The sequence below is a fragment of the Macaca mulatta genome, chromosome 2, assembly GCF_049350105.2.
Source record: "Macaca mulatta isolate MMU2019108-1 chromosome 2, T2T-MMU8v2.0, whole genome shotgun sequence".
Classification (NCBI taxonomy): Eukaryota; Metazoa; Chordata; class Mammalia; order Primates; family Cercopithecidae; genus Macaca; species Macaca mulatta.
In genome coordinates, this window is record NC_133407.1 from 183,365,869 (window position 1) to 183,393,514 (window position 27,646).

The window sequence follows — 27,646 nt, forward strand, 5'->3', positions numbered from 1 at the left end:
ATGGTGAAAAACCCCGTCTTTACTAAAATGACAAAAATTAGCCAGGCATGGTGGCATGCACCTGTAATCCCAGTTACTCAGGAGGCTGAGGCAGGAGAACTGCTTAAACCTGGGAGATAGAGGTTACAGTGAGCTGAGATCACGCCACTGCACTCCAGCATGGGTGACAGAGCAAGACTCTGTCTCAAACAAACAAATAAATAGATAAATAAAATAACAAAAATTAGCCGGGTATGGTGGCACACGCCTATAATCCTAGCTAATCAGGAGGCTGAGGCAGGAGGATCACTTGAGCCTGGGAGGCAGAAGTTGCAGTGAGCCAAGATTGTGCCACTGTACTCCAGCCTGGGTGACGGGGTTAGACTCCATCTCAAAAGAAAAAAAAAGAAAAAAGAAAATTTCAGATAGCCAGTGAAGACTCATGGTTTGAGCCTGATCTGATGGTTAGGACTCACCTAAACATGGGCACCCCAGGTTGCTTGCTCTTTTCTGGTGATGGCACTCTCTTACGGAGTTCACCTGCCTTTAGGCTCAAGGACTTCAAATAAATACTGGAGAACTGGTCTAGAGCTCAAGAGTGATTTATTCTCCCCATACCAAGGACATTTTACTACATATAATTATGCCTCCCCTCTTCTTCCTCCTTCTTCTTTTTAACTCTAAAATTCTCTTCATTATCTATTTCAAATTGATTTTAGTTCAGTCAATCTAGTTCCCCTTGTTGAAACATTCCAGTCATTTCAAGCCTTTCAGACATCTTTGGTTCTGTTACTTCACTGTCCATTTTTGTTTCCTCCTTTTCTTTTTAAAGCTTGACTTTACTGATGGAAGAAGGACATTTGCTTGTTTTTCAGTGTGATGTGAATTGCCATCATGGCAAAGGAGGCCAACCATGTTATAGCTCCTGTCACTGTGTAGGCAAGACCTAAGAAAAGGCTATTACCCCCACACCATGTCAGGGTGGAGAGAACAACTGATTTTTCTCCTTGGAACCTGGTCACTGGGAAGTCTAAGAAGACCTGTTAAGGATCTGTCGCAACACTTCACATTTGTAGTATTGCGTATACTGAATATATTAGGTTGACGTATATAAAATTGCGCTTTTTTGTTGGTAAAAAATGGTGAAATATTTAATCTCATATGGTGCAACTTAATCTTTACCAAGCACTGCCCTGTATCTTGCTGGAATGAAAATGAAAACAAGCCTTCCCTCTACATAGTTGTAAGCTACAAAAGAGATTCTGACACAGATCTGAATGACTTACAGACAACTGAATAATGAACAAATATATTTAATTTCCTTTGGCAAACCCAAGGAAATTAAAAGAATACAAACGTAAATTTTTAAATATGAATCAGGAGACCCAGGCAGGCTATAGTCCTTTAATAGGCTAAGGTTTGAATTCCTACCTCAGGGAAAATTCTTTAAGGGGAGTGAAGAACAAACAAACAAACAAAAAGATCACAAAACATTTTTGGTGGTCGAACTAAAGGTGGTACATTCATTTGGGTTTTGGCAAGGCCAGTATCCCCATGCTGGGGAGAAAGTGTTTGAAGTGGGTTTGCTATCGTTAGCATTCTAATGATGTCATTTTGATTATACATGTGGCCTGAGGTTTTAAAACATCTGGTGCCTTTTGTAAACCAAACTAATAAACAAAGAAAGGCTTCTCATAGCAACGGCACAGGACAGAGGCATTTCCCAGCAAAGCTATTAAAGGGCCTCAAATCACTTGGCAACGTGCTATTTAAAGGCACAAGGAAAATTAGTAGGGAACTAGTTCTGTCTCTCCTTTTCCATCAGAATTCCTCCTTGTCACCAGGTTCTTGGGTGCCACCTCAACCCATCTGCCTGTTTTCTCCCTCCCTCAGTTCTCTATGAGAGGGTCTTCTCCTCATACACAGAACACCTTTTTTCCCCTTAGAAGTGGTAGGCACTTTCTTAGTCTGGTTGGATGATACTCACACCAGAGCTCTACCCAGGTAGTGCAGGTATAGTCCTGAAGCTTAGCATTGAAGTTCTACGTACACAGATTTTCATTTGAGAGGGATTAGCATGAAGACATGACTGTGAATGTAGTCACCCAGGGAGAGCATGTCCAGAGAGGAGAAACAGAATGTCTCTGTTATTGGGAACATGCCCCTCCCTCATCCTCCCAACCCCAAAGTCATCCTAACGCATTGTGGTATCGCAGTGCATGAAGTTTTTTCCTGCTCCTTGAATGCACCCATAACTGCTTTAATGGTAAGGCAGCCCCAAAATTGACAGAATCAGAAGGCCTAACTTGAGAGACTAGTTTTAAGCAACTTTCAACCTCTGCTTAAATTTTTTTGAAGGAGGCCGGGCGCGGTGGCTCACGCCTGTAATCCCAGCATTTTGGGAGGTCGAGGCGGGTGGATCACAAGGTTGGGAGATCGAGACCACCCTGGCTAACACGGTGAAACCCCGTCTTTACTAAAAATACAAAAAAAATTAGCCGGTCGTGGTGGCGGCGCCTGTAGTCCCAGCTACTCAGGAGGAGGCAGGAAGGATGGCGTGAACCCGGGAAGCGGACCTTGCAGTGAGCCGAGATCTCGCCACTGCACTCCAGCCTGGGCCATAGGCGAGACTCCATCTCAAAAAAAAAAATAAATAAAATAATAATAATAATAATTTTGAGGGAGAGAGGAGTTTGCTGAAATTCTTATTCAAAGAGTTTACTCTTTGATCTGTACCTATAATGCTCCACGAGAGGCAATTTGTGGCTTTCATTTTCATTTTCACAGAATTAGACACCCTGCTAAAGGAACTAACTGAAGGCATAGCTCCACCTGGTCAGTAAACAAAAGAAGACAAAAAGTTGAGAGGCAGAGATGGCATCTCATCAGTGGGGGCCTTTCTGACTGAGAAATGCGCCCACTTCCCTGTCCGGATGGAGATGTCCACACATCTGTTCTAGGATGGAAAGGAATAAAAGTTGGAGCAGGGAACTGGAGCACATGCTGTCATTCCCTTCTCCCCAAGAATTTCTTATTCAGCCTCCCTGAAAGGTAAAGAAACTAAGGAGGTGGACAATTTTGTGTTAAAATTGACCCATTAGGGGTCCCATTGAACAACGAGCCAGGAGCCTGGGGAGGATGAACACAGTGGTGCTAACTGGGCTGCAATTTCAAAGTCATGTAAAAGCCCTGGAATGATTCCGCCTCCAGAGAATGCTACCTCAGGGAGAATCAGGAGGAGACTTTAAAATTCAATCTAAAGAACAGAGTTAGTGTAAATTGCATTTAAATATATAATTTCTTAAAGGTAGTGTTTGGTGCCATGCTAAAGTTAAGTTCTGTTTGTTTTCAAATCAAGAGCTACATTTGTATTTTTACATTAAGTGAAAAAATTCAGACTCATATTTAAGCATGTGTCAGCTTGGGCAGCAAGGGAGACACCATCTCTTAAAAAAAAAAAAAAAAAGAGAGAGAGAGAGAATTAGCTGGGCACGGTGGTGAGTGCCTGTAGTCCAAGCTACTTGAGAGACTGAGGTGGGAAGATCACTCGAAGCCAGGAGGTCAATACTGCAATGAGATGTGACTGCACCACTGTACTCTGGCCTGGGCAACAGAGCAAGACCCTGTCTCAAAAGTAAATATGTAAATAAAAGTAAAAATAAGCATATGTCTCCTAAGTTGGACCATATATCCCTAATCGTTAGGGCACCATCTCCCACATGCTGGCTTTGTGCCTAAGGGAGGGAGGAACATGGCGTCTTCAGTGTAGAGCCTGTCGCACACTTCACGTGGATTTGGATGAACTGGACCTGTCCCTTGAGTCCAGAGCTCCTGTGGTCTGTGATACTTTTCCCTAGAATAAAAGGTTCTGTAGGCTCAGTTTTAGTAATTTTTAGTCTATATTTACTTATCAAACTCCTATTTTCATAGTCTTCCATCTCCTCCCATCCTATCTGGCATGCTTCTCACAGTTTTTTTTAACAGATCTCTAGGCCTGGTATTATTTAATCTTTCTTTCTTTCTTTTTTTTTTTTTGAGACAGTCTCAGTCTGTCACCCAGGCTGGACTGCAATGGTGCGACCTCGGCTCACTGCAACCTCCACCTCCCAGGTTCAAGCGATTCTCCTGCCTCATCCTCCTGAGTAGCTGGGATTACAAGCGTGTGCCACCATGCCTGGCAATTTTTTTTGTATTTTCAGTAGAGACCGGGTTTCACCATGTTGGTCAGGCTGGTCTCAAACTCCTGACCTCATGATCTGCCTGCCGCGGCCTCCCAGAGAGTCGAGACTGAGAGAATTCTACAAAAACAAAAAAACAAAAGCAAAACCAAAACCAAAAACAAACAAACAAACAAACAAAGCCTTGCTAAACTAACCTTTATCTTCCTAGTTATGTTTCTACAATTGCCATTCTTTGTTCAGCCTAGCATATGAGCACTTAGACTTAGTCACTTCTTTTTTTAGTCTCCATTTTTCTTGTGAGGGCTCACATGTACATGTGAAGGCATAACATTCATATGCTTTTCTGTTGTTAATCTGTCAGTCCCAGCTTTAACCCCTGGGAGGGAATAGGAGAATTTTATCCTCCCTTACACGTTTGGTTTTTTTTTTTTTTGGTATACAGATTTGATTGGAAAATAGAAAAGTATAGAATCTCAACAACCAGCAGCCAGGTTTTCTTTCATCTCCAGAAAGAAAAGTGGTATGAAAGGATACTATAGGTTATGTTGAAACTGTAATTACCAGCAGGCAAGCCTTCTATAAAATGGTGTGTTCGATTGAGTCGACCATACAGTTTTTTGAAAGTGGGAAAGGCAGCTGCCCGCATCCACACAATGAAGTCATCATTGAGGAAGCCGTTGTTTCTTGGATCCTTTTTATCCAAGTCATAGATAGGCTTGGGCCAGTTTGGAGGCTTTGTGGTTCCTGTGGGAAGAAAATAAGTGATATGATAGAGAAAAAAAATCATCTATTCTCTTCAGCTTTCTTTAGAATGTAGAGAATGAAAGAACTTCTGCATTCTTGAGGAAATAGAAATATAAATTATACTTTAAAAAAAAGTGTGTATGTGTGTGTTAGCTACCTGAGTGTGCAACCATGAAAAATAATGGCTTTAAAGATTCTAAAGGAATGATCATGATATTTTCATTAAGTTAATAAAGAGCAGAATATTGGCTGGGTGTGGGGGCTCATGCCTGTAGTCCCAACACTTTGGGAGGCCCAGGTGGGTGAATCACTTGAGGTCAGGAGTTCAAGACCAGCCTGGCCAACATGGTGAAACCTATTTCTACTAAAAATACAAAAATTAGCTGGGCATGGTGGTGCACTCCTGTAATCTCAGCTACTTGGGAGGGTGAGGCAGGAGAATCGCTTGAACCTGGAAGGTGAAGATAGCAGTGAGCCGAGATCGCACCATTGCATTCCAACCTGGGCGACAGAGTGAGTAAGACTCTGTCTCAAAAAAGAAAAAAAAAAAAAAAAAAAAAAGAGCGGACTATCAAATTATATGCATACTGTGTCTTCAACTACATTCAATACATATAAAGCATTTAAAAAAATAGAACAAAATGATCATGGTGGTTGCATTCAGTGATAAACATAGGAAATACCTCTTTAAAACTTTTATTGGGAAATATATTTTATTTAATTTTACTAGTAATCTAAGGAGTGCAAATTAAACCAAGATACCATTTTCATCTAAAAGTTGGTTAATATTTAACAACAGGCCGGGCGCGGTGGCTCAAGCCTGTAATCCCAGCACTTTGGGAGGCCGAGACGGGCGGATCACAAGGTCAGGAGATCGAGACCATCCTGGCTAACCCGGTGAAACCCCGTCTCTAGTAAAAAATACAAAAAAATAGCCGGGCGAGGTGGCGGGTGCCTGTAGTCCCAGCTACTCGGGAGGCTGAGGCAGGAGAATGGCGTAAACCCGGGAGGCGGAGCTTGCAGTGAGCCGAGATCCGGCCACTGCACTCCAGTCTCGGCGACAGAGCGAGACTCCGTCTCAAAAAAAAAAAAAAAAAAAAAAAAAAAAAAATATTTAACAACAAAAAAGTGACAACCATTGAAGAGGCAGTAGAAATGAGAACTCTTGTACAGAGCAGATAGGTGCACTAACTTCTCCGGCAATCTAGGAACATGCATTGAATGCTTTAATATTTTGCATACATTTTGGCCCAGAAATTCTGTTTCTAGGAATGTATTCTAAGGAAATAATCATGGCATGAAGACTGGGTTACATAGATGTTCACTGCAGCACCACATCTAAGAGCTAAAGCTGGAAGGAGAGAGGCGAAATTGGTAAGTGGGAGGAAGTGGAAAGCAAAGGCATTGTGAGCCTGTTCTCAAGCCAGGAAGCCTGGTAGGTTTGGGAGCTGCAGAACTGTTGGAAGCACAGGGTGGAGGGTGGTTCCAGGAGATGAGCCGTTGGGTTTACCGTCATTCTCACACCTCCCACTTTACAGCAGGAGGCATGTTTGTCTCTCCCACTCTATAGGAGACCTGAGAACAGTGTCATCCTCATCTGTGTTTTCATTAGCATTGAGTCTAGTGCCTGGCCCATAGTAGGTATTAAATACGTGCTTGATAAAGGGATGAAAGGTTCCAGTTAAATCTGATGACAAAAACCATTAAGAATTGTAAAGAGCTAGCCAGAAAGAGTAAATTGCTTAATGAAAATTGTACTTCCATAAAGCCAGTTCTACTATTTGTAGGATGCTAGAATGCTAAATAGGGAGTCACTCTTTCTCAACTCTGACTACTGACTAAACTATGTTCTAAAAGAAACCCAGACCTGTTTTCTAAGCTTGGGCTGTGATGCTTGTAAAAGTATATGTGGAGTGTTGTTGGGTTAATCTGCTGACATATGTTTCTACACTTATATTCCCTTGAGAAATAATCCTCTGCTGGAGCATCTTCTGCAAATATTGTACAGTCTACTTATTTTGGCTCTTCCCAAGACCTCAATCACTGATGCTAGAAGAATTTTGATCAAAATTGAAATTGCCTTTGGCACCTGCACCGTGGACTTCACCTTCTGTCTACTTTGGCCTGAGCTCACGACTGAAGGCAGTGTGTCCTATGAGCCACTGACATCAGAATCACCCAGGGGGCTTGTTAAAAATGCAGGTTCGGCCGGGCGCGGTGGCTCAAGCCTGTAATCCCAGCACTTTGGGAGGCCGAGACGGGCGGATCACGAGGTCAGGAGATCAAAACCATCCTGGCTAACACGGTGAAACCCCGTCTCTATTAAGAAATACAAAAAACTAGCCGGGCGAGGTGGCGGGCGCCTGTAGTCCCAGCTACTCGGGAGGCTGAGGCCGGAGAATGGCGTGAACCCGGGAGGCGGAGCTTGCAGTGAGCTGAGATCCGGCCACTGCACTCCAGCCTGGGTGACAGAGCGAGACTCCGTCTCAAAAAAAAAAAAAAAAAAATGCAGGTTCAAGCATGTCCTCCCCTACCAACTCCTACTTCTATGCCATCCCATGTCTTCAGAGAGTATGAAAAGTATGGTCTAAGAGACATCAACTTCATTTTCTAAGTTCATTCGGGTCATTTGTATTGATCCATTTATTCATCTATAAGCATTTCTTTTTTTAATAAAATTATTTTTTTCTTGGGAGCATAGATTCAAGATGGCCTGAATCTATGTTCCTAAGCATGTCTTATACAAAACTGCAAAAGACCCAATCTCTTTCTTCAAGGATTACAGGCTGTGGGCATGACAGGTATATAAACAGATAATTAGAGTATAATGTGGTAACTCTTACAATAGAGGTAAGAACAAAGTGCAGCAGGAGATGAGAGAAAGCTAAGGACCCTTCGTGTATAGGCCTACGGTTATGTGGTAAGAACATGCTACAGAATGTGGCCAAGTCCCTTTTGAAAACAGTAATTCAATTATAGATACAGTGACCATATATATCAGTTTGCCTAGCACAGTCCCAATTTATGTCTGTTGTTCATTATCTCATCTGATTTAGCTTGTATCCCACACAAGGTACATATAATTTCATCCTTCCAGCATCCAGCCATGATCTTAGCTAGTAATGTGTGAGATGTCCATGTGCAGTGAATGGAATGCTTACTTTTACATATGATTATACATGAAAGTCAACCAGAGACCCTTCCAGTCAAAACATAATAAAACATATCCCTGTAACCCATGCAAGCTGTTAAGCATTCCAGCCAGTTAGGCAATAGTTTCTTTCTGTGTTAGCCTATGAGATGTGCGAAGCTGCCAGGCTGCAAATCAATGGGGTCAGTGAGAAACGTGGAAAATTATGGGTTAGGTTATGGATACATGATGCATGTGTGGGAACTAGATACTGAGCAGTCCTGCTGAGAGTAGTTTGAACTCTCTTGCAACAGTGGTTCTGTTACTTTATTTTGTTTTATATTTATTTATTTTGAGATGAAGTTTTGCTCTTTCGTCCAGGCTGGGGTGAAGTTGGCTCACTCCAACCTCCGCCCTCCAGGTTCAAGCAATTCTCCTGCCTCAGCCTCCTGAGTAGTTGGGATTATAGGTGCCTGCCCCCATGCCTGGCTAATTTTTGTATTTTTAGTAGAGATGGGGTTTCACCACGTTGGCCAGGCTGGTCTCGAACTCTTGACCTCAGGTGATCCACCCACCTTGGCCTCCCAAAGTGCTAGGATTACAGGGGTGAGCCACTGCACCTGGCCTTGTTACTTACTGTATGGTGTGACTATATAACTATTGTATTTGGTAACAGTTTCTTATTTGCTAATAATTCATTTTCACTGTGAAGAGCTAAAAAATGGAAAACACGTATTTCGTGTAAAGTTCAGTACAGTTTTTTTAAGATGATTGAACGTTATACTTGCAATATTGGTTGATATTTACCCCCCACCATGGGCACCATAGTGGTCTCAAATGACCATGTGAAAATCAAAAGATATACATCTGCCAAAGAACATTAGAATCTACTTCAAAAGTTTATGCTTATTTTTTAAAGATTGTGTCCAAAGACAACAATCTGTAGAAATTGCACTTATATGTCATTGTGTGAGCATGACTTTTCATTTAGATCAAATGAATTTCCTTCTAGTTTCACTTTTTTATGACATTTTGTTTTGTTTTGTTTGTTTAGAGATGGGGTGTTGCCATGTTGCCCAGGCTGGACTGGAACTCCTGGGTTCAAGCGACCCTCCTCCCCAACCTCCTTCTCGAGAGCAGAGATTGCAGGTGTGCACAGCTGTGCCTGGCTACAGGTTGTTGATGTTTTCTTGTTTTGTAATCAAAGAGCAGCTTTTAATGTGTTGGCTTAGTGCAAAAATAATTTGTAAATAGTTAAATGAGGTCAATTTTATATGAATGTATTCAGATACTTCAAATAGAAAAATCAAATAGGTTAATTATAATAACGATTTGATTTTTGGTTTGATTCCTCATGAAGTCAAAGCAAACCTTTTAGAAGTTCAATCTTTGATGATGAAAACTCTGACATTATTATAAACGTTACTATAAGTTCAGTTACAAAATTCAACAATTGGCCAGGTGTAGTGGCTCATGCCTATAATCCCAGCATTTTGGGAGGTCAGGGAGGGTGGGCCACTTGAGCCCAAGAGTTTGATACCAGGCTGGGCAATATGGTGAAATCCCATCTCTATAAAAAACAAACAAAAAAACCCCAAACAAGTTAGCTGGGTGTGGTAGCACGCACCTCTAGTCCCAACTACTCAGGAGGCTGAGGTGGGAGGATAGCTTGAGCCGGGGAGGTGGAGGTTGCAGTGAGCTGAGATTGTGTCACTGCACTCTAGCCTGGGCAACAGACAGAGACTCTGCCTCAAAAAAACCCCCAAAACCAAAAACCAAAACCCCTTAAACAGAATTCAACAGTCAGGTTTAAATTGTTTGGTTCTGTAGAGACAACATAACTGCAAATTTGGTGGAGCACAACATCAGAGTAAAGATAATGCTGTTAGTAAATTGAGAAATTGACAGAGAAGAAATATACTTAAAATTAGTCATGGTACATACATAATTCACAATTGTATCCAAACAGGCTACAATATTTTGTTAATCAAAAGAAGAGCTGTAGTTGTACAAATTCAAGTATTTTTGTATATTAACAGTTAGAAAAACTGAATTTTTTTCTTTTTCTTTTTTTTGTGATGGAGTCTCACTCTGTGGCCCAGGCTGGAGGGCAGTGGCGCAATCTTGGCTCACTGCAACCTCCGCCTCTCGGGTTCAAGCGATTCTCCTGCCTCAGCCTCCCAAGTAGCTGGGACTACAGGCACCCACCACCATGCCCGGCTAATTTTTATATTTTTAGTAGAGACGGGGTTTCACCATATTGTCCAGGCTGGTCTCGAACTCCTGACCTTGTGATCTGCCCCCCCCACTCAGCCTCCCAAAGTGCTGGGATTACAGGCACGAGCCACCGCATCTGGCCAAAAAACTGAATTTTCCTTTGCAAAATTTTTGTAATGACACATGTTAAATTAAACAAATACTTCAATGTGGTATTATATGCGGTCTCTCATTGTTGGGCATCATCAACCAGACAGAATTTTAGAAGGGTTTGAACCTCTAAATAACTTTTTTCTGTATCAAACCATGTGTCCTACCACAACCCTGAGATTTTTCTGTAAATAAGCCCTCCAACTTTGGTTGCATTTTGTTCAAAGTAGTTGAAAATCTTTAAACAAAGTATCTGAAATATGGAATACCAAAAACTCTAGTTTTAGAAGATTTAGAGAATTGTAATTATTGAAAACCACACTTGCAAACAAGAAGGCATTGAAATTTACCCCTAAAAGAGCAAGGGAATCATTGAATATACTACATAATGGGAGTTCAAAATATGTATAAGATTTAATTTTAAAATTCTGTAATTATGCTTTGGAATATCTCGACGTATGTGAAGACTCTTTTGATGTGCTCTTATTTATTTATTGTTTTTATAGAAACAGGATCTTACAGCGTTTCCCAGGCCAGTATCAAACTTCTGGCTTCAAGCAATCTTCCTGCCTTTGCCTCCCAAAGTGTTGGGATTACAGACACGAGCCCCTGCACTTGGCTGTACTTCCAATTGGACAAAATTTTCTGTGTCAGAATGATATTATATTGAGAAGGTGCAGGATTTTATCTACATTTCATGGTGCACTCCAAAGAACCAAAATGAGAAAAAAAACTTACGGGAAGTCAAAAAGACAGTGCTTATGTCAATATTTGGGTTAAAATAGTAACATACTTCCATAAAAAAATTAGAATTGAGAATATCCTCCATTTAGTAAAATTGGCCATAAACATTTCTCAATAAAGGAAGTTAGGGTCAAAGGAAAAGAATCAGCTAAAGATGTAAACAATTTCCAATTGATTAACCATTAAATGAGACTTTAAAAAAGATTACAGGCAAGGCATGGGGGCTCATGACTGTAATCCCAGCACTTTGAGAGACTGAGTCAGGAGGATTGCTTATTTATTTATTTATTTATTTATTTATTTATTTATTTATTACATTCAAATCCTTGTCTCAGGAGCATTATTTGAGGCCAGGAGTTCAAGACCAGCCTTGGCAACATAGTGAGACCCTGTCTCTACACAAAATTTAAAAATTAGCTGGGTGGGGGCTGGGTGTGGTGGCTCACGCCTGTAATCCCAGCACTTTGGGAGGCAGAGGTGGGTGCCTGAGGTCAGGTGTTCGAGACCAGCCTGATCAAATGGTGAAACCTTGTTTCTACTAAAAATACAAAAATTAGCCAGGTGTGGTGGTGGCATGCGGTGGTGGCATGTGCCTGTACTCCCAGCTACTTAGGAGGCTGAGACAGGAGAATTGCTTGAACCCGGGAGGTGGAGGTTGCAGTGAGCCAAGATCCCGCCACTGCACTCCAGCCTGGGCGATGGAGCAAGACTCTGTCTGGAAAAAAAAAATTAGCTGGATGTGGCAGCATGTTCCTGTAGTCCCGGCGACTTGGGGTGGCTGCTGAGTGGGAGGAAGCTTGAGCTTAGAAGGTCAAAGCTGCAGTGAGTGGTCATTGAGCCACTGCACTTTAGCCTGGGCAACCAAGTGAGACCCTGTCTCAAAAAAAAAAAAAAAAGTTACAATTTTGTGAAAAAATTAACAAGGCCTTGGTAAAAATATATAAATTCATTAGAAAAATACACAGGTACGTAATGAAGACAGATATGGCCAATAAACTCATTAAAGCATGTGAGTATGTATGAATAATAATTATTCTGCTTGTTATCCCTTTTTTAGATTTACTTTTATTTTTTAAATTTGTAAAAATTCACCTTTTTCTGTGTAAGAGCTGGTAACTAAAAATAAAAAATAAAAATAAGATTTACATTTTACTTATTTGTTTTTGATATATTTGTACATATTTATGAGGTGCATGTGAAATTTTGTTACATGCATAGAATGTGTAATGATCATGGTGTATTTTTTTTTTTGATGTGCCACTGGATTTGATTTGCTAGTATTTTGTTGAGGATTTTTGCATTCGTGTTCATCAGGAATATTGGCCGATAGTTTCCATTTATTTTGTTGGATCCTTGTCTGGTTTTGGTATCAGAGTAATAATGCTAGTCTTGCAGAATTAGAGAGTTATAGAAAGTTCCCTCATCTTCAGTTTTTTGGAATAGTTTGAGGAGGATTGGTATTAGTTATTCTTCATACATTTTGTAGGATATTGCAGTAAATCCATCCAATCCTGGCTCTTTCTTTGTTGGAAGATTTTTTATTACTGACTCAATCTTGCTCCTCATTATTTGTCTGCTCAGGTTTTCTATTTTTTCCTAATTCAACTTAGTTCAAACTTGAACAAGTTTGAATCTTTATTGAAACTTAGTTCAAACAAGGTTGTATGTTTCCAGGAATTCATTTCCTCTAGGTTTTCCAGTTTGTTAGCATAAAAGTTTGTTAGCTGTTCGTAATAGTCTCAGATGATCTTTTCTTTCCTTGTGGTATCAGTTGTAATGTCTCCTTTTGCATTTCTGATTTTGCTTATTTGGAGCATCTCTCTTCTTTTCTTGGTTAGTCCAGCTAGTGATTTATCAATTGTTTTTGTCTCTTCCACACAACAAATCTCAATAAACGTTTAAAAACTGAAATCATACCAGGTATCTTCCTGGACCACAGTGGAATAAGACTAGAAATCAGTTCCAAGAGGAACTCTTGAAACTGTACAAATTAACATACTCCCGAACACATTTCTTTTTGATTGGGATCTGTTGCTGGAGAATTATTGTGTTTCTTTGGAGGTATCCTATTTCCTTGGTTTTTCATGTTTTCTGTATCCTTCCATTGATATCTGTGCATTTGATATAACAGTCACGTCTTCCAATTTTTAAATTTTGCTTTTATGGGGGAGGATTTTTTTAAAAGATATGTCTATGGTGTTGGTTGGGTAGGGCACTTTGGCGTTGATTCTGGGTGCATGCAGTAGGATAGTTTTGAAACCTCCTTTGCAAAATTATAACAGTAAGAGAAATCTGACATGGCTGACTCTATCTTGCCTCTAGCCCCACAGGTTGGCTGCCCCAGCTCATTCCTGGGCGTAGGCCAAGTTAACTTTGGGAGAAGTTTATAGTTTGAGTGATAATAGTCCTTTCTCAAAATTAAACTGTACTTACGGCCGGGCGCGGTGGCTCAAGCCTGTAATCCCAGCACTTTGGGAGGCCGAGGCGGGCGGATCACAAGGTCAGGAGATCGAGACCACTGTGAAACCCCGTCTCTACTAAAAATACAAAAAATTAGCCGGGCGCGGTGGCGGGCGCCTGTAGTCCCAGCTACTCAGGAGGCTGAGGCAGGAGAATGGCGGGAACCCGGGAGGCGGAGCTTGCAGTGAGCCGAGATCGCGCCACTGCACTCCAGCCTGGGCAACAGCGTGAGACTCCGTCTCAAAAAAAAAAAAAAAAAAAAAAAAAAATTAAACTGTACTTACAAAACTAATGAAAGACTGCCAAGTTAGGAGGATGAGAGGGGCTTGAATTCTAAATAATTACCAGCCATTATTTGGAAGTCATAAGATTTGCAACTTCCCCAGTTACTTGCAGATAACATCACTATTGTGGAACCTGAGGTTGGCCTTTTGAGATGTCTTTTCAGGTTTTTGCATTTCTGACAACTGGATGGCCGCACCTGGACCTGCCACACCGTCCTGTGGCTCTCATCCCGGAACTGACCCAGCACAAGAGGGCAGCTTTGATTCCCTATGGTTTTATCTCTGACCCAACCAATCAGTATGTCCCCTACCCTACCTACCCCTACCAAACCATCTAACCCCTAACCTCCGAGCCTTCATGGAGATTGAGTTGAGTAATAACTCCATTTCCCGTGCGGTGTGGCCGGCCTCAGATCAACTAAAATCTTGCTTTACTGCAATGACATGGTCTCAGTGAGTCAATTTTGTTTATGGAAGGGCAGGAAGACCCTTTGGGCAGTTACAGTGTTTGATTTCTTTGGCTTTAAACAGCATCCATGGTATCAGTGATTTCTTCTGTGGCTCAGAGTGTGGTTGTTAGTGGAGGCTGTGGTGAAGTTTTGCTGGGAACTAGGGCACCAGGTAGGCCAGTGTTTGGGCCCCAGTGGTGGCAGCAGTGAACTGAGCATGGGGGTCCTTGGACCCCATGATGTACACTGTGACTAGTATTAGGAAGCCCGGCAGGCTGCTGCTTGGGTCTCCAGAAGGCTTGCTCGGGTGTCAGGAATGGCAGTGGTGGGCCAGGTGGATTGATGGGTTCTTGAGTGTCTAGGCAGTGGATGTGATGTGGACAATGGCAGTAGCAGTGGTGGGACAACCCTCTGGGACCCCAGTGGTCCTTGCTGGTGTTGGTGGTAGCTAGCATGGGTTGGGCAAGTCAGTTGCCAGAGGTGTAGGTGGCATATGTGGGTGGGTGCCAGCTGTGGTGGTAGCAACAGGTTGCGTGGGCCTAACCTCAGATGCTGGGAGGAGTACTCATGTGCCACTGGTGGTGGGCTGGGCTCTGCGGTTCCCAAGCTCCTGGATGATGTGCTCAGGTATTGCAGGGGTTGTAGCCAGGCTGGGCAATGCCCTCAGGTTCCCCAGTGGTACAGGCAGATGCTGACTGCAGTGGGCCAGAGTGGAGTGACCCCAAGGCCATATGTTGGGCTGTAGCCTTTCTAGTGATGAAGGCAGAGTTGTTTTTTTCTGTTTTGTTTGTTTTTTGAGATGAAGTCTCACTCTGCCCAAGCTGGAGTGCAGTGGTGTGATCTTGGCTCACTGCAACCTCTACCTCCCGGGTTCAAATGATTCTCCTGCCTCAGCCTCCCGAGTACCTGGGATTACATGCATCCGCCACCATGCCCGGCTACTTTTTATATTTTTAGTAGAGGTGGGGTTTCACTATATTGGCCAGGCTGGTCTTGAACTCCTGACCTTGTGATACACCCACCTCAGCCTCCCAAAGTGCTGGGATTACAGGCATGAGCCACTGCACCTGGCCTGTTTTTCTTTGTCATCCAGGCTTTGAAAACACATGGCTGCCCCTCTGCTGGGGCAGATTGCTACCTGTGGCTCCTGTTGCTGTCCAGGCAGCAGGCTCAGGCAGCTGCCCAGGATGCAGTCTGGTATGGGCTGAGCTCTCAAAATGGTGCTGTGCTGCAGCTGCTTAGGACGTTGGAGTTGGTGGGACCCAGCATGAGTTCTCTTTTTGGGGTAATGCCTTCACGTGGTTTCCAGGGAGCTCCCTGTGTTAGTCTCATGGCCGTGAAGGTCAAGGGACTCTCCCATGGCTAGGGTTGTAGGAGTCAGCAGTGGGAATATGAACTGCTGGAGATCTCCCAGTTACTCTTTTCCCTCACTAGGAGGCCTCCCCAGACTTTCAACTGATCCCAGCCAAACAGGTGGCCTTTCTTTCTCTCCTTCCTTGCTTTTGGTGCATCTGTTAGAGTAGGTAGTTAGGCAGGCAAGGGCAGGGCAGGAGAGGCACCCAACCCAGGAATGTCAGGTGACCGTCAGGTGATAGTCAGGTGGTTGTTAAACTGTCTCTGTAAAATAATAATCGGTTGCAGCTGGCGCCAGGGACCAGCAGGCTCCTAGTAGACAACACCTGAAGCTGGTGATCATCAGCTTCTCAATAAAATCTCAGGAGTTGGGTGAGCAGGCTCAAGCATGTGCACTAAGAGGCAAAATGGAGGCGTTTAACTGATACCTGATTTTCCTCTGGGAACATTTGACTGGTAAGGGAAAAAAAGCCTCAAATGAGCATATGCACAACTTTAGTAAACCCATGGTGCGTGTGCCCCCACCCCGCCGTCTAACCCCGCCAAATGCTGGCAGGCCATTGTGCGTGCAGACAGCTCACCCCAAGGGAAAATCAAGGGAGGAGAGATGCAAATTCCAGAACCACACCAATGTATATATACCCCAAGTCAAAGGCTGAATAGGGCACTTGGATCTCTTGAGTCGCGTGCTTGGCCCTTTTTCAAGGGTACTTTACTTCCTTTCATTCCTGCACTAAAACTTTTTAATAAACGTTCACTCCTGCTCTAAAACTTGCCGCCTTGGTCTCTCCCTCTGCCTTATGCCCCTTGGCCAAATTCTTTCCTTAGAGGAGGCAACAATCAAGTTGCTGCAGACCCCTGTAGATTCACCACTGGTAACGCCTCCCATCACTTCTCTGTTGAATTCTAGTATTCTCTTATAAGTTCCAAGAGTGATTACCTACTCACTCTGTGGTTCCTGTCTGTGGAAGAAGCAAGTACCAGACACATCTAGTCAGCCATCTTGAAGCCCCCCCCAGGACTCAGCTTATGTTATCTTTTAATGTTAAGATAATAACTGGAGTAGTTTTTTTTCAAGTGGGTTTAATGTATATGCTATTTTGATTTTTGAATTTTTTTTTTTTTTGTAAGAGTCTTACTCTGTCACCCAGGCTGGAATGCAGTGGCACAATCCTGGCTTGCTGCAACCTCCACCTCTCAGATTCAAGCAATTCTCCAGCCTCATCCTCTCAAGTAGCTGGGACTACAGGCATGCACCACCACACCCGGCTAATTTTTTGTATTTTTAGTAGAGACAGAGTTTCACAGTCTTGGCCAGGCTAATCTCAAACTCCTGACCTCAGGTGATCTGCCTATCTTGGCCTCCTAAGAAAATAGTTTTTAATTGGATTATAAGTCCATCAATATTATGTCAATTTATTGATTGAGATATAAAAATTTTAAGTAAGTATATAGCTATTCAAGTGCCCCCTTTCACTCTCTAAAGGGTACCAGTTTGGACAACAAATTACATGTTCATCCTTATTATAGCTGAAGCAGTAAGTGTCTTAAACCATTGTCTATTCCCTAATGAAAACTGGAAGAAACCAGGGCATCAATCTTTTCATGTTTTTGATAGGTGTGCATTAGAGATGTTCGTGGTAGGGAGAGGTAGAACAAAAAGGAGTCAACAAGGAGATAAAGAAGGAGGATTCATAAACATTTCTCCACATGTAAGAAACAAAGTTTTCATTAAGAGATAAGTATATTGAGCTACTGTATGGATCTTACCTCTAAATTCATCAGCAAGATTCTTGGAACTTGGATTCTGAAATTTGACATACTTATCTGTCCACCACGTAAGTCCACTCTTTAGCATTGGCACTTTGATTTGTACAGATGAATTAATGTTGTGTGAAAGAATTATGGTGTCTGTAAGGAAATTAAAAATTATGTTAGAGATGCAGTCTAGCAATTTTGCCACCCTTTGAAATGCAGAACCAGACACAGCTGACAAATCAGGGATTTTGCAGACTCTCAACACGCCTACATGCCATGGATGCTGGAATCACAAGACCATTCTTTTTCCTGCCAAAATTGAGCCAATTATTGAAAAATACCCTTAAGCTCCATTTAACTCATGTTCCTTGACTATTCCTTCAGATGTTTGGCAAGAGAGGAATTATTTGCAAATGACATACTGTAAGTCAGTGCTCTGACTTAGTCCAGATGATGTTTACCGAATTAAAATGGAACAAAACAAAAAGCTGCCAGTTAGCTTCAGAGGTGAATTTCTGGACATTTAGGTTGTTACACACTCATGAAAGGGTACACCATGGAGATAGGAAAAGTCACCTACCATTGAACATGCTGTTGGCAATAGCACCACAAGGAACGATGGGGGTCTTATTGTCAGACATTTTAAATGGGGCACAGTCCTCAACAGCCTGGATGCAAGAGGATACAGCAATGAGACATGCTTTTGGTAAACTCTCTTAGAATGTTAAAAGTGAGAACATTGGCAATGTAAATCACCCCCCCAATGACTTATTGGCAGTGACTAAGATTACAGACTGCTGCCTGGTTTTCCTAGGCTTCTGGTTTACTTAGACTGGGAAATTTTTGTGTTTTGGAGATACGTAGGTGTGTGGATGTGTGTCTCTGTGTTTTTTCCTCATTTACATAGCATACCTAAAATGTCTGCAAGAAGGAACTTTACCTTACTGGCTGTGCTATATATCATGCTAAACCTATAATGAAGTACACTTTAAAAACCTCTTTTTATTGACATGTAGCTTATTTTATTTTAGTGGTTAAAACAGTAACAACTTACTTTTCACTTGTATCACTATCTAATGGGGTTGTGGAGGTGGGGGGGGACTTTGTTCCACACAATCACTCAGGGCCTCGGCAATATTGAAGTATTACATTCAGAAAAGTATAAAAATCATGAGTCTACAACTAGATGACTTATCACAGGGAATCCATCCACACAACTACCAAATACATTTTTAAAAGAGTGGTTGCTAAAAATCACTTTAGTATAATAATGTTGCTATGGAAAAAAATTTCATTCTAGCTTTTCTTACGCACGCTGAGTATCATCTACCAAGAGTAAAAATGTATAATCATAGGTTTTAAAAGGTATTCGATTAAAGCAAAAGGCTTTTACTCAATCGAATAGAGACTAATTTCCTTAAAGTAGGCTGGATTGAAGGCCCCAATGACAGGAAGGACAATGGTAGTTAGGCTCAGCCACGCTGAGACTAACTACTCAAGGTTGCTATCAAAATGGTGCATGAAAGGATCACCATTCAGTTGGACAAGATTCACATCACTGCTCTAAAGAGGGAAAGTGCTACTTTTCAATAACAGTTATCCTGAATACCCAGTCCCTTCAGTTTACACAAGAATGAAATCAGCATTTCTGTTTTGTAGCATTTGAGTTTATCTTCCGTCTCTTCTTTTAGACTGAAAAATCCACTTGGTTTAAAAAAAAGAAAGAATATTATACCAGATTAAATCAAGCCTTACTTTTACATCTTTGCCCACCAGTTGTCTATTACTTCTGGATCGAACATATCGATACAGGTTCTGATAGAAGCCATACAATTTGTAGTACATATAAACATTACCCTGTGTGGAAGAAAAGAAGTAAGAGGAGAGTAAGAAAAATTAACTGGAATATTAATAAACATGGACAGGAAATTTTAAAATAAAAGCACAGAAAAAAATTGATAGAAACTCAAAGCCTATTTATGGGAAATAGAAACCCAATAAATCATTTTAAAAAAATCAATTTTGGGACTGGGCACAGTGGCTCACGCCTATAATCCCCGTGCTTTGGGAGGCCAAGGCAGGAGAATCACTTGAGGCCAGGGGTTTGAGACCAGGCTGGGCAATGTAGCAAAACCCTGTCTCTATAGTAAAAGAAAAGAAGAAAAATTAGGCCGGTGTGGCATGTGCCTGTAGTTCCAGCTACTCCAGAGGCTGAGGAGAGGATCCTTTGAGCCCAGAAATTCAAAGTTACAGTGAGCTATGATCGTGTCATTGCACTCTAGCCTGGGTGACAGACTGAGACCCTATCTCAAAAAAAAAAAAAAGAAAAAAATTACAGTGGGAAATCCTGGTCTATACAGAATTGTTGGAATAACTAAATAACTATTTTTGCATGTTTTTTAAAGGGCTGCTACATTCTTTTCTTTGAAAAATTTTTATAATCAAGCATATTTTCAATACATAAAATTTGGTTTTATAAATGTTGTCATTTCCCAGAAATATGAGGAAAAATGCTTTGCTTAGAGGTTGTGGTTGACAGCAAAAATCACGTGATTTTACAGCAAATCCATGAAAAAGAATTTAAAATTCAAGCCATTGAGCATATTTAGGTGCATCTGTACACTGAGCCTGTGAAAGGCATGAGACTGGAAGCTGCTTGCAGTCCCACTCTAGGAATTTATTTATTTATTTATTTATTTATTTATTTATTTTTAATTTATTTTTTTTTGAGATGGAGTCTCGCTCTGTCGCCCAGGCTGGAGTGCAGTGGCGCCATCTCGGCTCACTGCAAGCTCTGCCTCCTGGGTTCATGCTATTCTCCTGCCTCAGCCTCCCAAGCAGCTGGGACCACAGGTACCCGCCACCGTACCCTGCTAATTTTTTGTATTTTTAGTAGAAACGAGGTTTCACCGCCTTAGCCAGGATGGTCTCCATCTCCTGATCTCGTGATCCACCAGCCTCAGCCACCCAAAGTGCTGGGATTACAGGCGTGAGTCACCACGCCCGGCCTAGAATTTTTGTTTTTTTAAATCTCTAGGATCTAATGCAGTACCTGGCACATAATACTTGCTTAAGAAATGGTGAACTATTTGTTATAGAGAAAAAGATGGAATAATTCACTGATCCAAAAGAAAGAAGGTGATTTTCACCCTAGCAATAAGTAGCCTTGTTGTCAGGAGAGAGGTGTCTTTCACGTATGCTGCCATGTAAGTAAGGCTGCCCAGCCACTACCTACCACCATGGTTCTACCTTTATGGTAATATATTAAGGCCCTGGAAATTCTCCAGACAGACTTGATACAGATTTTATTAATAGCACATATGGAAATATCCATATGGATTTAACATATTCATAGATTTTACTAACAGCACATATAGAAATGTCCCATGTAGCTGTTTAAAATGAATACACTCCATACCTCCAAAATAATGAAGACCTGAATCCAAAAATATAAAAGCCTAACTTTTATTAAGTGCTTCCCATGTGTTAGGTGCTATATTCAGTGCTAGAAGTACAAAAGCATTCCTTTATAAGTCCCTGAGTCCATTGATTCTTTTACCCTGTGCAAAAACAGCATTTTGGAAAGGCTTTGGCCTTATTTCCTAAGGACCTTAAGAGCATCTTCTTTAAGATGAGTATGGAAAATGGGAGGTGGTACCCATGGTAAATAGGGAAGGAAAGTCATGGTAAATGTGGCCAGCTTTAGAATGCAAGAAAGGCTGAAGAGCTCAGTCACTTGTAAGAGAATAATTTCTGGAACACTGAAAAAGGAGATGCTGGGCCATGGCGAAGAAGCAGGCTACATCGTAGTCAACAGGGAGTGTTGGCATGAAGGCAAGCAAGCCAGGCTTAGTGGGAAGGACCCATTACGTTTCCTCATCCAAAGCAGGAACCTCTATTGTTGACCCATGACGATAGAAAATATGAAATCCACAGAATGGAACTTACCATACATTTTCTTGGAAGCTAAAAAGAGAATTCTACTTAATCAGAGTTATATGTTCACGTAAATGACAAAATAAACAGGCACAGAATACTCGGCACACTAGGGACTGGGGCGTTTCCATAACCTCTTTTCAGTGATTCTTTGTCCAAGATTTAGCTGAACGAGGCCTCCAAGATCATCTTCTTGATGGTCCCTGGAGGCACAATTCACTTTATGGTGTTTCTTCTCTTTAAATTCAGTGGCACTTGGTGCAGGGTTTCTTTGCTTATTTTAAGACAGAGTGTGCGTGGATTCATTGCTGTGGTTCCCCAGTGTCATGCATGGTAGCTGCCGAGCTGAAGGCCCTGTGATTGCTCTAAGTAGTTTAGTTGGGTTTTTATGAGAAGGCTCTGCCTGAAGGGAATGGTTAGCAGCTGGTAACACTTCATTTGCTGTTTTAGTTTTGAAGGACACTGACAGATGGGAATTGAAGCCCTTTTGGATTTTTTTTTTTTTTCCAAAAACTTTAGCATTCTGAGCCCTCAAGACAAAAGGAGAGAGGAAAGAAGAAAGGAAGGAAGGAGGGTAGTGAGAGAGGGTGAAGAGAGTGAGGGAGGAAGGGCCAAGACTGCAATGCATTCTTAAAGTTTCAGCAAGGCTGACAGGAAATCCCCAAAGACATCCATCAGAAGAGTCCCCACTCCCAGGAAAGAACCTACCTCGATGTCCCTGCTGTGCTCAGCCACTGGCTGAGGTGGCCGTGGAAGCATGACCTTGGTGCAAACACACAGTGATTTCAGAGCACAGCAGCTGGTGATATCCCTCAATTACACTCCCTGCAGTAGATCTGAGAGGAGCCTTTTCATGGCCTTCACAGTCTTACTTGTTAGTCAAGACTTAATCAAATGAAAAATTTGATTTCCTTCAACTCTTCAAATGTACTTTAAGGTCCTGTTCTGTTTCTGGACTCTGCACCTTTCCCCCTGCAGCATCCTCCACACAGACCTGGTCCCCCATCCTTCCCCTTCATAAGTGACTCTACATGGGCTGAATCTAGGTACAGGGCGGCCTTCTCTTGAGCTGCTCACTGAGCATTCTACCTCAAGCCCTGCTCCCACCTCAAATTCAGCTGGTTCTAAACCAGACTCATCACCTCCTGAAAAATATTCCTCACTTCTCTCCTCCCCTCCTCCTTCCTTCTCTCTTCCCCTCCCCTCCCCTTTCTAAGGATCAGCGCTCTCCCAACCTCCTCCTGCTCCTTCCCCATTTCCCCTCAGAGGCTTTGCCCAGTAAATCTCTCGGATGTCTAACCCTGTCTTGGCATCTGCTTCTCAGAGGACTTGACTAACATGAGACCTAAATCAACCCGTGAGTGGGGACTTCTCTCAGTATTTCTTTGGTATTTCTCACAGTGCCTGACAGCCAGACTGTCCCCTTGGGAATTAGGTAATTGCACATGTGGAATGACCAGTGAAGGTTTCCCCAAGTGTGTGACCCCTGACACCAACCTACTGTGTGACCTTAGCCAAGTTACTTCACCTCTTAGCCCATTAATTTTCTCACTATAAAATTTGTGGTTCAATTCAATGTAAATTCACACACAGTCCCTGTGCTGATATTTAGAGTAAAACCTGTTTGGTAGATAAGATTTATGTTACAAAGTTGGAAAGGTAAAGAATTGTGCAACTTAGAAACAAAGAAACAAAGGAGGAGAATAATACTCAAAAAGGAGGGAGGGGATATGAACTCAACACTCTTTCGGATTCACCACCACCATCCTGCTTTATTTTTTATATTTTCAGTTTTGGAAAGCATTTCATGGAAATTGTGAACTTACTTCTAAGTGTTACATAGGAATAGATCAGTGTAAAGTCAACTGAAGTTTCTTGAATTTCACCTACCATCATTTTTCCTGAAAGGTAAAAGGGAATAGAGCAGGTGCATTCTTTGTCAAAATTAGAGGCATTTTCCCGCAGTTTTGCACAATTTGCACATATTCTTGTGTAATTAATCTGTCAGGCAAGGAAAAAAATGATTAATTAAAAAGTTACATGGGTACATATCTTAAAATTCAAATCTGGAGTCCACCCAAGTCTCCGCCTGTCTGGGTCAGGCGCATAGTCTGGGACATGAATGCGGCAGCCCATGTGTAGGGCCGGTGTTTCTGGGGATGTTCAGGAGGTGTGGGCCTTCCCACAGTCTTTTATCTGGGGACTGGCAGCATTTTGCCACTGGCCCAGAGTTCAGTGTTTCTGTTGCATATTTATATAACCTGTTGTGATGAAGCTTTACCCCCGATCATAAAGAGGTGTCAGTTGCTAGGAAGGTATTAGTCAATGACTCATGAGAACTAGGCTTACAGCCTGAGTCTAATCAACTTTATGGGGAAGTCACTTCACTGTTTTTCCATTCTATTGTATGGAAAATATTTATACTAGTGAATTATTCTACATGGCATCCAGAGGAAGTTATTAAAAATGACCAAACAGAAAAAGAAGTGTTTCCAAAATGTAAGATTATTGACATATGTTGAATTATTCTGGTCCTAAAATGCTGTTGCATTCTGTTTTTTAAAAGTAAAATTCTGTGAAAAATAGTTTAATGGACTCTCTAAAAAAAGGAAAAAAAAAAAAAAAAAAGGGTAGTATGTCCCAAATGGGTGGCTCCTGTGAGCTCTGGCTGAGGCACTGAGTTCTGTGAAGATGCAGCTAGAAGAGTAAGGAGGAGAGGCTCCGGAGGGTGTGCACGGGGCTGTACTTCTGCCTGATCTGCAAGAATGTCCATCTCAGGGGCCCTGGGGCTGTCCTGGGTGCTGCAGTGGGCTGCTTCTGCCTTGCCCTCACTGTGTTGAGGAGTGATTAGACGATTATGGGAGTGTGAGGAGCAGGGAAGCAAGGGAGTAGCTTTCTCCTTGGTAAGGTGCTAGTAGAAGTTAGGATTCCTTTGAAGGGAAGACAAGGAAGACAGAAGGAATTTTGCATACTTGTAAAGCTACTAAGGGTTTTGAAGCCCAAAGGTGAAGTGTGAACACTAAATTGAAGATTAGTGAAAATGCCACACTTCATTGTACTTAGATGCTTATATGTAGCTAAATCATTCTTTAAATACACAGCAAGACTTGAACTATTATTTTGAAAATATTTATGCCATTTCTGTTGGTGGACTACATTTCAATTTATAAAAAGCATTAAAGAACAGGGCCGTATCCCAATGGAGAGACAGCATACTGAATGGTGTCTGAGGAAACTGGGGTTCTAGTTCAGCCAATCTCTGACCTTGAGTTAAGTGCTTAACCTCTAGGGCCCACATTTTGCCCATCAACATCATTTCATGCAGCAATTAATTGATCTGTGAGGTCACTGTAGTAGTATACATGCTACTTCATGAATTCCTCTTGTGAGTTCTGTCCATGTAGTACTCAAGAAAATATTTCATGATCAAATAATTTTTGAGTAGTTGATATCCATGGTGCTTTTTTGCCTAAAAAATATCCCTTATCTATTGTCTATGCAATGACAGTATCCTCAGTTTGCTGCTTGAGTGGACTTGTACATGAATAGCTATGAGATGGAGCAATGATCAGTCTGCTTCTCATAGAATTTTGGAGAGGCAGAAATTATTCTTGTTTAAAGTGAACTGCAGAGAGAGAACATCCTTGTGCCCCAGGGCTAAGTGAGAAGAAAGGCTCAGAAGTCTTTTCTATGATGTCTGTGCCTGATCACATTGGCCTGGAGTGTGTACTCTATATTATCACCCAATAAAATGAAACACTGGTTTTTGAGTATAAAAGTGAAGTGTCAGAAGCAGTCCTATCTGAAGCAACTAAAGAAACAAAGTTAGTTGGAAAATGCCTGTAGATTTCATGAGATAAAAGCATTCTGTTTGCGGAGTGGCCATGGCCAATAGTTGGTATGGAATGAGGTCACCTTCTCATGCATGGGTACGTCTTAGTGAAGGCTGCACTCCACAATGGGTGGGTGGGGGGCAGGGTTGCAAGGGAGGAAGAAAGAATGACATGGGAAGGAAGAACCAGAATGAAAGGGATTGGTGAGGAAGAAAGTAGAAAAGTAAATTGCATGAACTCTGTGGAAATGGACATCAACGTTGTAAGCCCATTCCTTTGCTATGCCCTTCAGCAAGGTAAGGTTCATCTCCTCCTGCCATTTTGCCTTTGCCACATGGTGGAGGCTGGTGGGGGTTTACATGTAACACTGGAGGTCTGGCTGTCATTTAATTCCCAGGGAGATAAGCTCTGGGAGCTGGAAGTGGGGAGGAAAAAGTGTTAAGTAGAGAGGCAACAGAGCAGTGTGCTTTGGGAGGAGGAGTAGAGCCTGAAAAGACTTTTTCCTCTTTGGGTTCTGCACTATCTGCCCTAATCCATTCTTTCAATAAGTGTGTGCCTATCACATACTGGGCAATGTGCAAGGAAGCGGGTGGTGATGCAGTAAACAGCCAGCCATAGCTAAGCTCTCTGTTCTTACTACATACTATTTTACCTATTCTGTTCTCAGCTCATTGAGGGCACGAATCCATTCTTCCTCATCTTACTCTTCTGCATAGTCAACAGAACCCTTAGGCACCTTCAGATACTCATAAATTTTATTTTATTTTGAGATGGAGTCTCGCTGTGTCACCCAGGCTGGAGTGCGGAGGTGCAATCTTTGTTCACTGCAACCTCTGCCTCCCAGGTTCAAGTGATTCTCCTGCCTCAGCCTCCTGAGTAGCTGGAATTACAGGCATGCACCACCACGCTTGGCTAATTTTTGTATTTTTAGTAGAGACAGGATTTCACCATGTTGGCCAGACTGGTCTTGATCTCCTGACCTCAGGTGATCCACCCGCCTTAGCCTTCCAAAGTGCTGGGATTACAGGCATGAGCCACCGCACCCAGCTGACACTCAAAAATTGTAAACTAATGTTGGTAGACTTGGCCTTCATCTTAATTTTGCCAGTAGCCATGTGGGGAGAGGGAATAGATCAGCTTTCCATGGTTACTTCTTTCAGAGTGGAGCTCATGTGGTCTGGGATGTCCAGAAATCTGCCTGGAGTTGATATGGATGAGACATATACTTAATTCATTAGATTGAATATGGGCATGGCCAATCAAGCCTTAGACTAGCTCTTGTCTTCCCTCTCTAGACCAGCTTCGGGGATTCTCATCCTCAAACAGCTTGTTAAATTGGCAAAAGGCTTGTTCCTGAGAGGTCTGCCCTCAGCATCAGCTTTTCTCACTCTGAGTAGAGCTTAGTTTTGCTAAATATCCTTAAGATGCCAGAAAGACTTGGGCTTTTGTCTTTCCTGGATCTCAGAGGGAGTTCATCTGCAAAGGGAAAGACACAATGCTTGAAAATGAGGCATTATTGAAGATCTGTATCTTGGACACTGCTCTTTTTATCAATATGACTCATGGGTCTCTGGCAGTCATGTGGCCTTGACTCTCCTTCTGCCTCTATTAGTCACTTGCTCTCTTCCCTGCCAGCATAAGAAAAAAGCTTCAGCCAGGCGCGGTGGCTCACGCCTGTAATCCCAGCACTTCAGGAGACCGAGGTAGGTGGATCATGAGGTCAGGAGTTCAAGACCAGCCTGGCCAACATGGTGAAATCCCATCTCTAATAAAAATACAAAAAAATTAGCCAGGTGTGGTGGCAGGTGCCTGTAATCCCAGCTACTAGGGAGGCTGAGGCAGTAGAATTGCTTGAACACGGGAGGTGGAGGTTGCAGTGAGCCAAGGTTGTGCCACTGCACGGCAACCTGGGTAACAGAGCAAGACTCCATCTCAAAAAAAAAAGAAAAAAAAAAAGCTTCTAATTTTGTCAGTCCCTTGTACACAAATATGTCTGAGCTCACTGGCATGAGAGTAACTGCCCTCAAGAGGGAGCAGGGATGAACGAAGCCACTCTACACGGACTCTGTCACCATCTGTGACTGCCAGCAGAAAGAGGGATGTTCCCGTCTTATACAGACGCTCTTGAGGGGCTGTGTTCTCAAACTGACCATACTCACGTATGGTGCCAAAGCTGAACATTCTCAGAAACTGCATTCAGAACGTAAGATGGGACAAACCTCTATTTCCTGAGTGCTCCTTGCAGACAATATAAGGATGATGCCCATACAAAGGCAGAATATTCCTGTTGTGAAAAAGACGAAGAGGACTCTCCTGGCCGTGAAATACAGCCGGTGGGCGGGTAACTCCTGCTGCTTCAGGGCAGAGTTGTCTGGCAATCTGGACAGGCAATGCTGTGGTGTCTCCTCCATTTTGGTCCTGCAGGTGA

The 27,646-nt window shown here is 42.4% G+C and overlaps 1 protein-coding gene across 1 annotated transcript; it reads right to left on the bottom strand.

Moving 5' to 3' along the window:
• On the bottom strand, positions 1–27,629 carry TMEM30C (transmembrane protein 30C). Its single transcript, XM_001091269.5, has 7 exons — positions 27,438–27,629; positions 23,276–23,386; positions 19,205–19,306; positions 18,030–18,117; positions 17,462–17,602; positions 4,695–4,904; positions 1–1,009 (listed from the first exon to the last, which is right to left on the bottom strand). The coding sequence occupies exons 1-7, from the start codon at positions 27,627–27,629 to the stop codon at positions 819–821; spliced, it is 1,035 nt and encodes a 344-aa protein (XP_001091269.2). The 3' UTR covers positions 1–818.
• Positions 27,630–27,646: the final 17 nt, after the last annotated feature.

Coding starts and splice junctions, on each gene's coding strand:
- TMEM30C (XM_001091269.5), bottom strand. CDS start 27,629: ATGGAGGAGACACCACAGCATTGCCTGTCCAGATTGCCAGACAACTCT. Junction 17,603..18,029: donor TGCCAACAGCATGTTCAATG/GTAGGTGACTTT, acceptor ATTTCCTTACAG/ACACCATAATTCTTTCACAC. Junction 4,905..17,461: donor TCTTGCTGATGAATTTAGAG/GTAAGATCCATA, acceptor TTCTTCCCACAG/GAACCACAAAGCCTCCAAAC.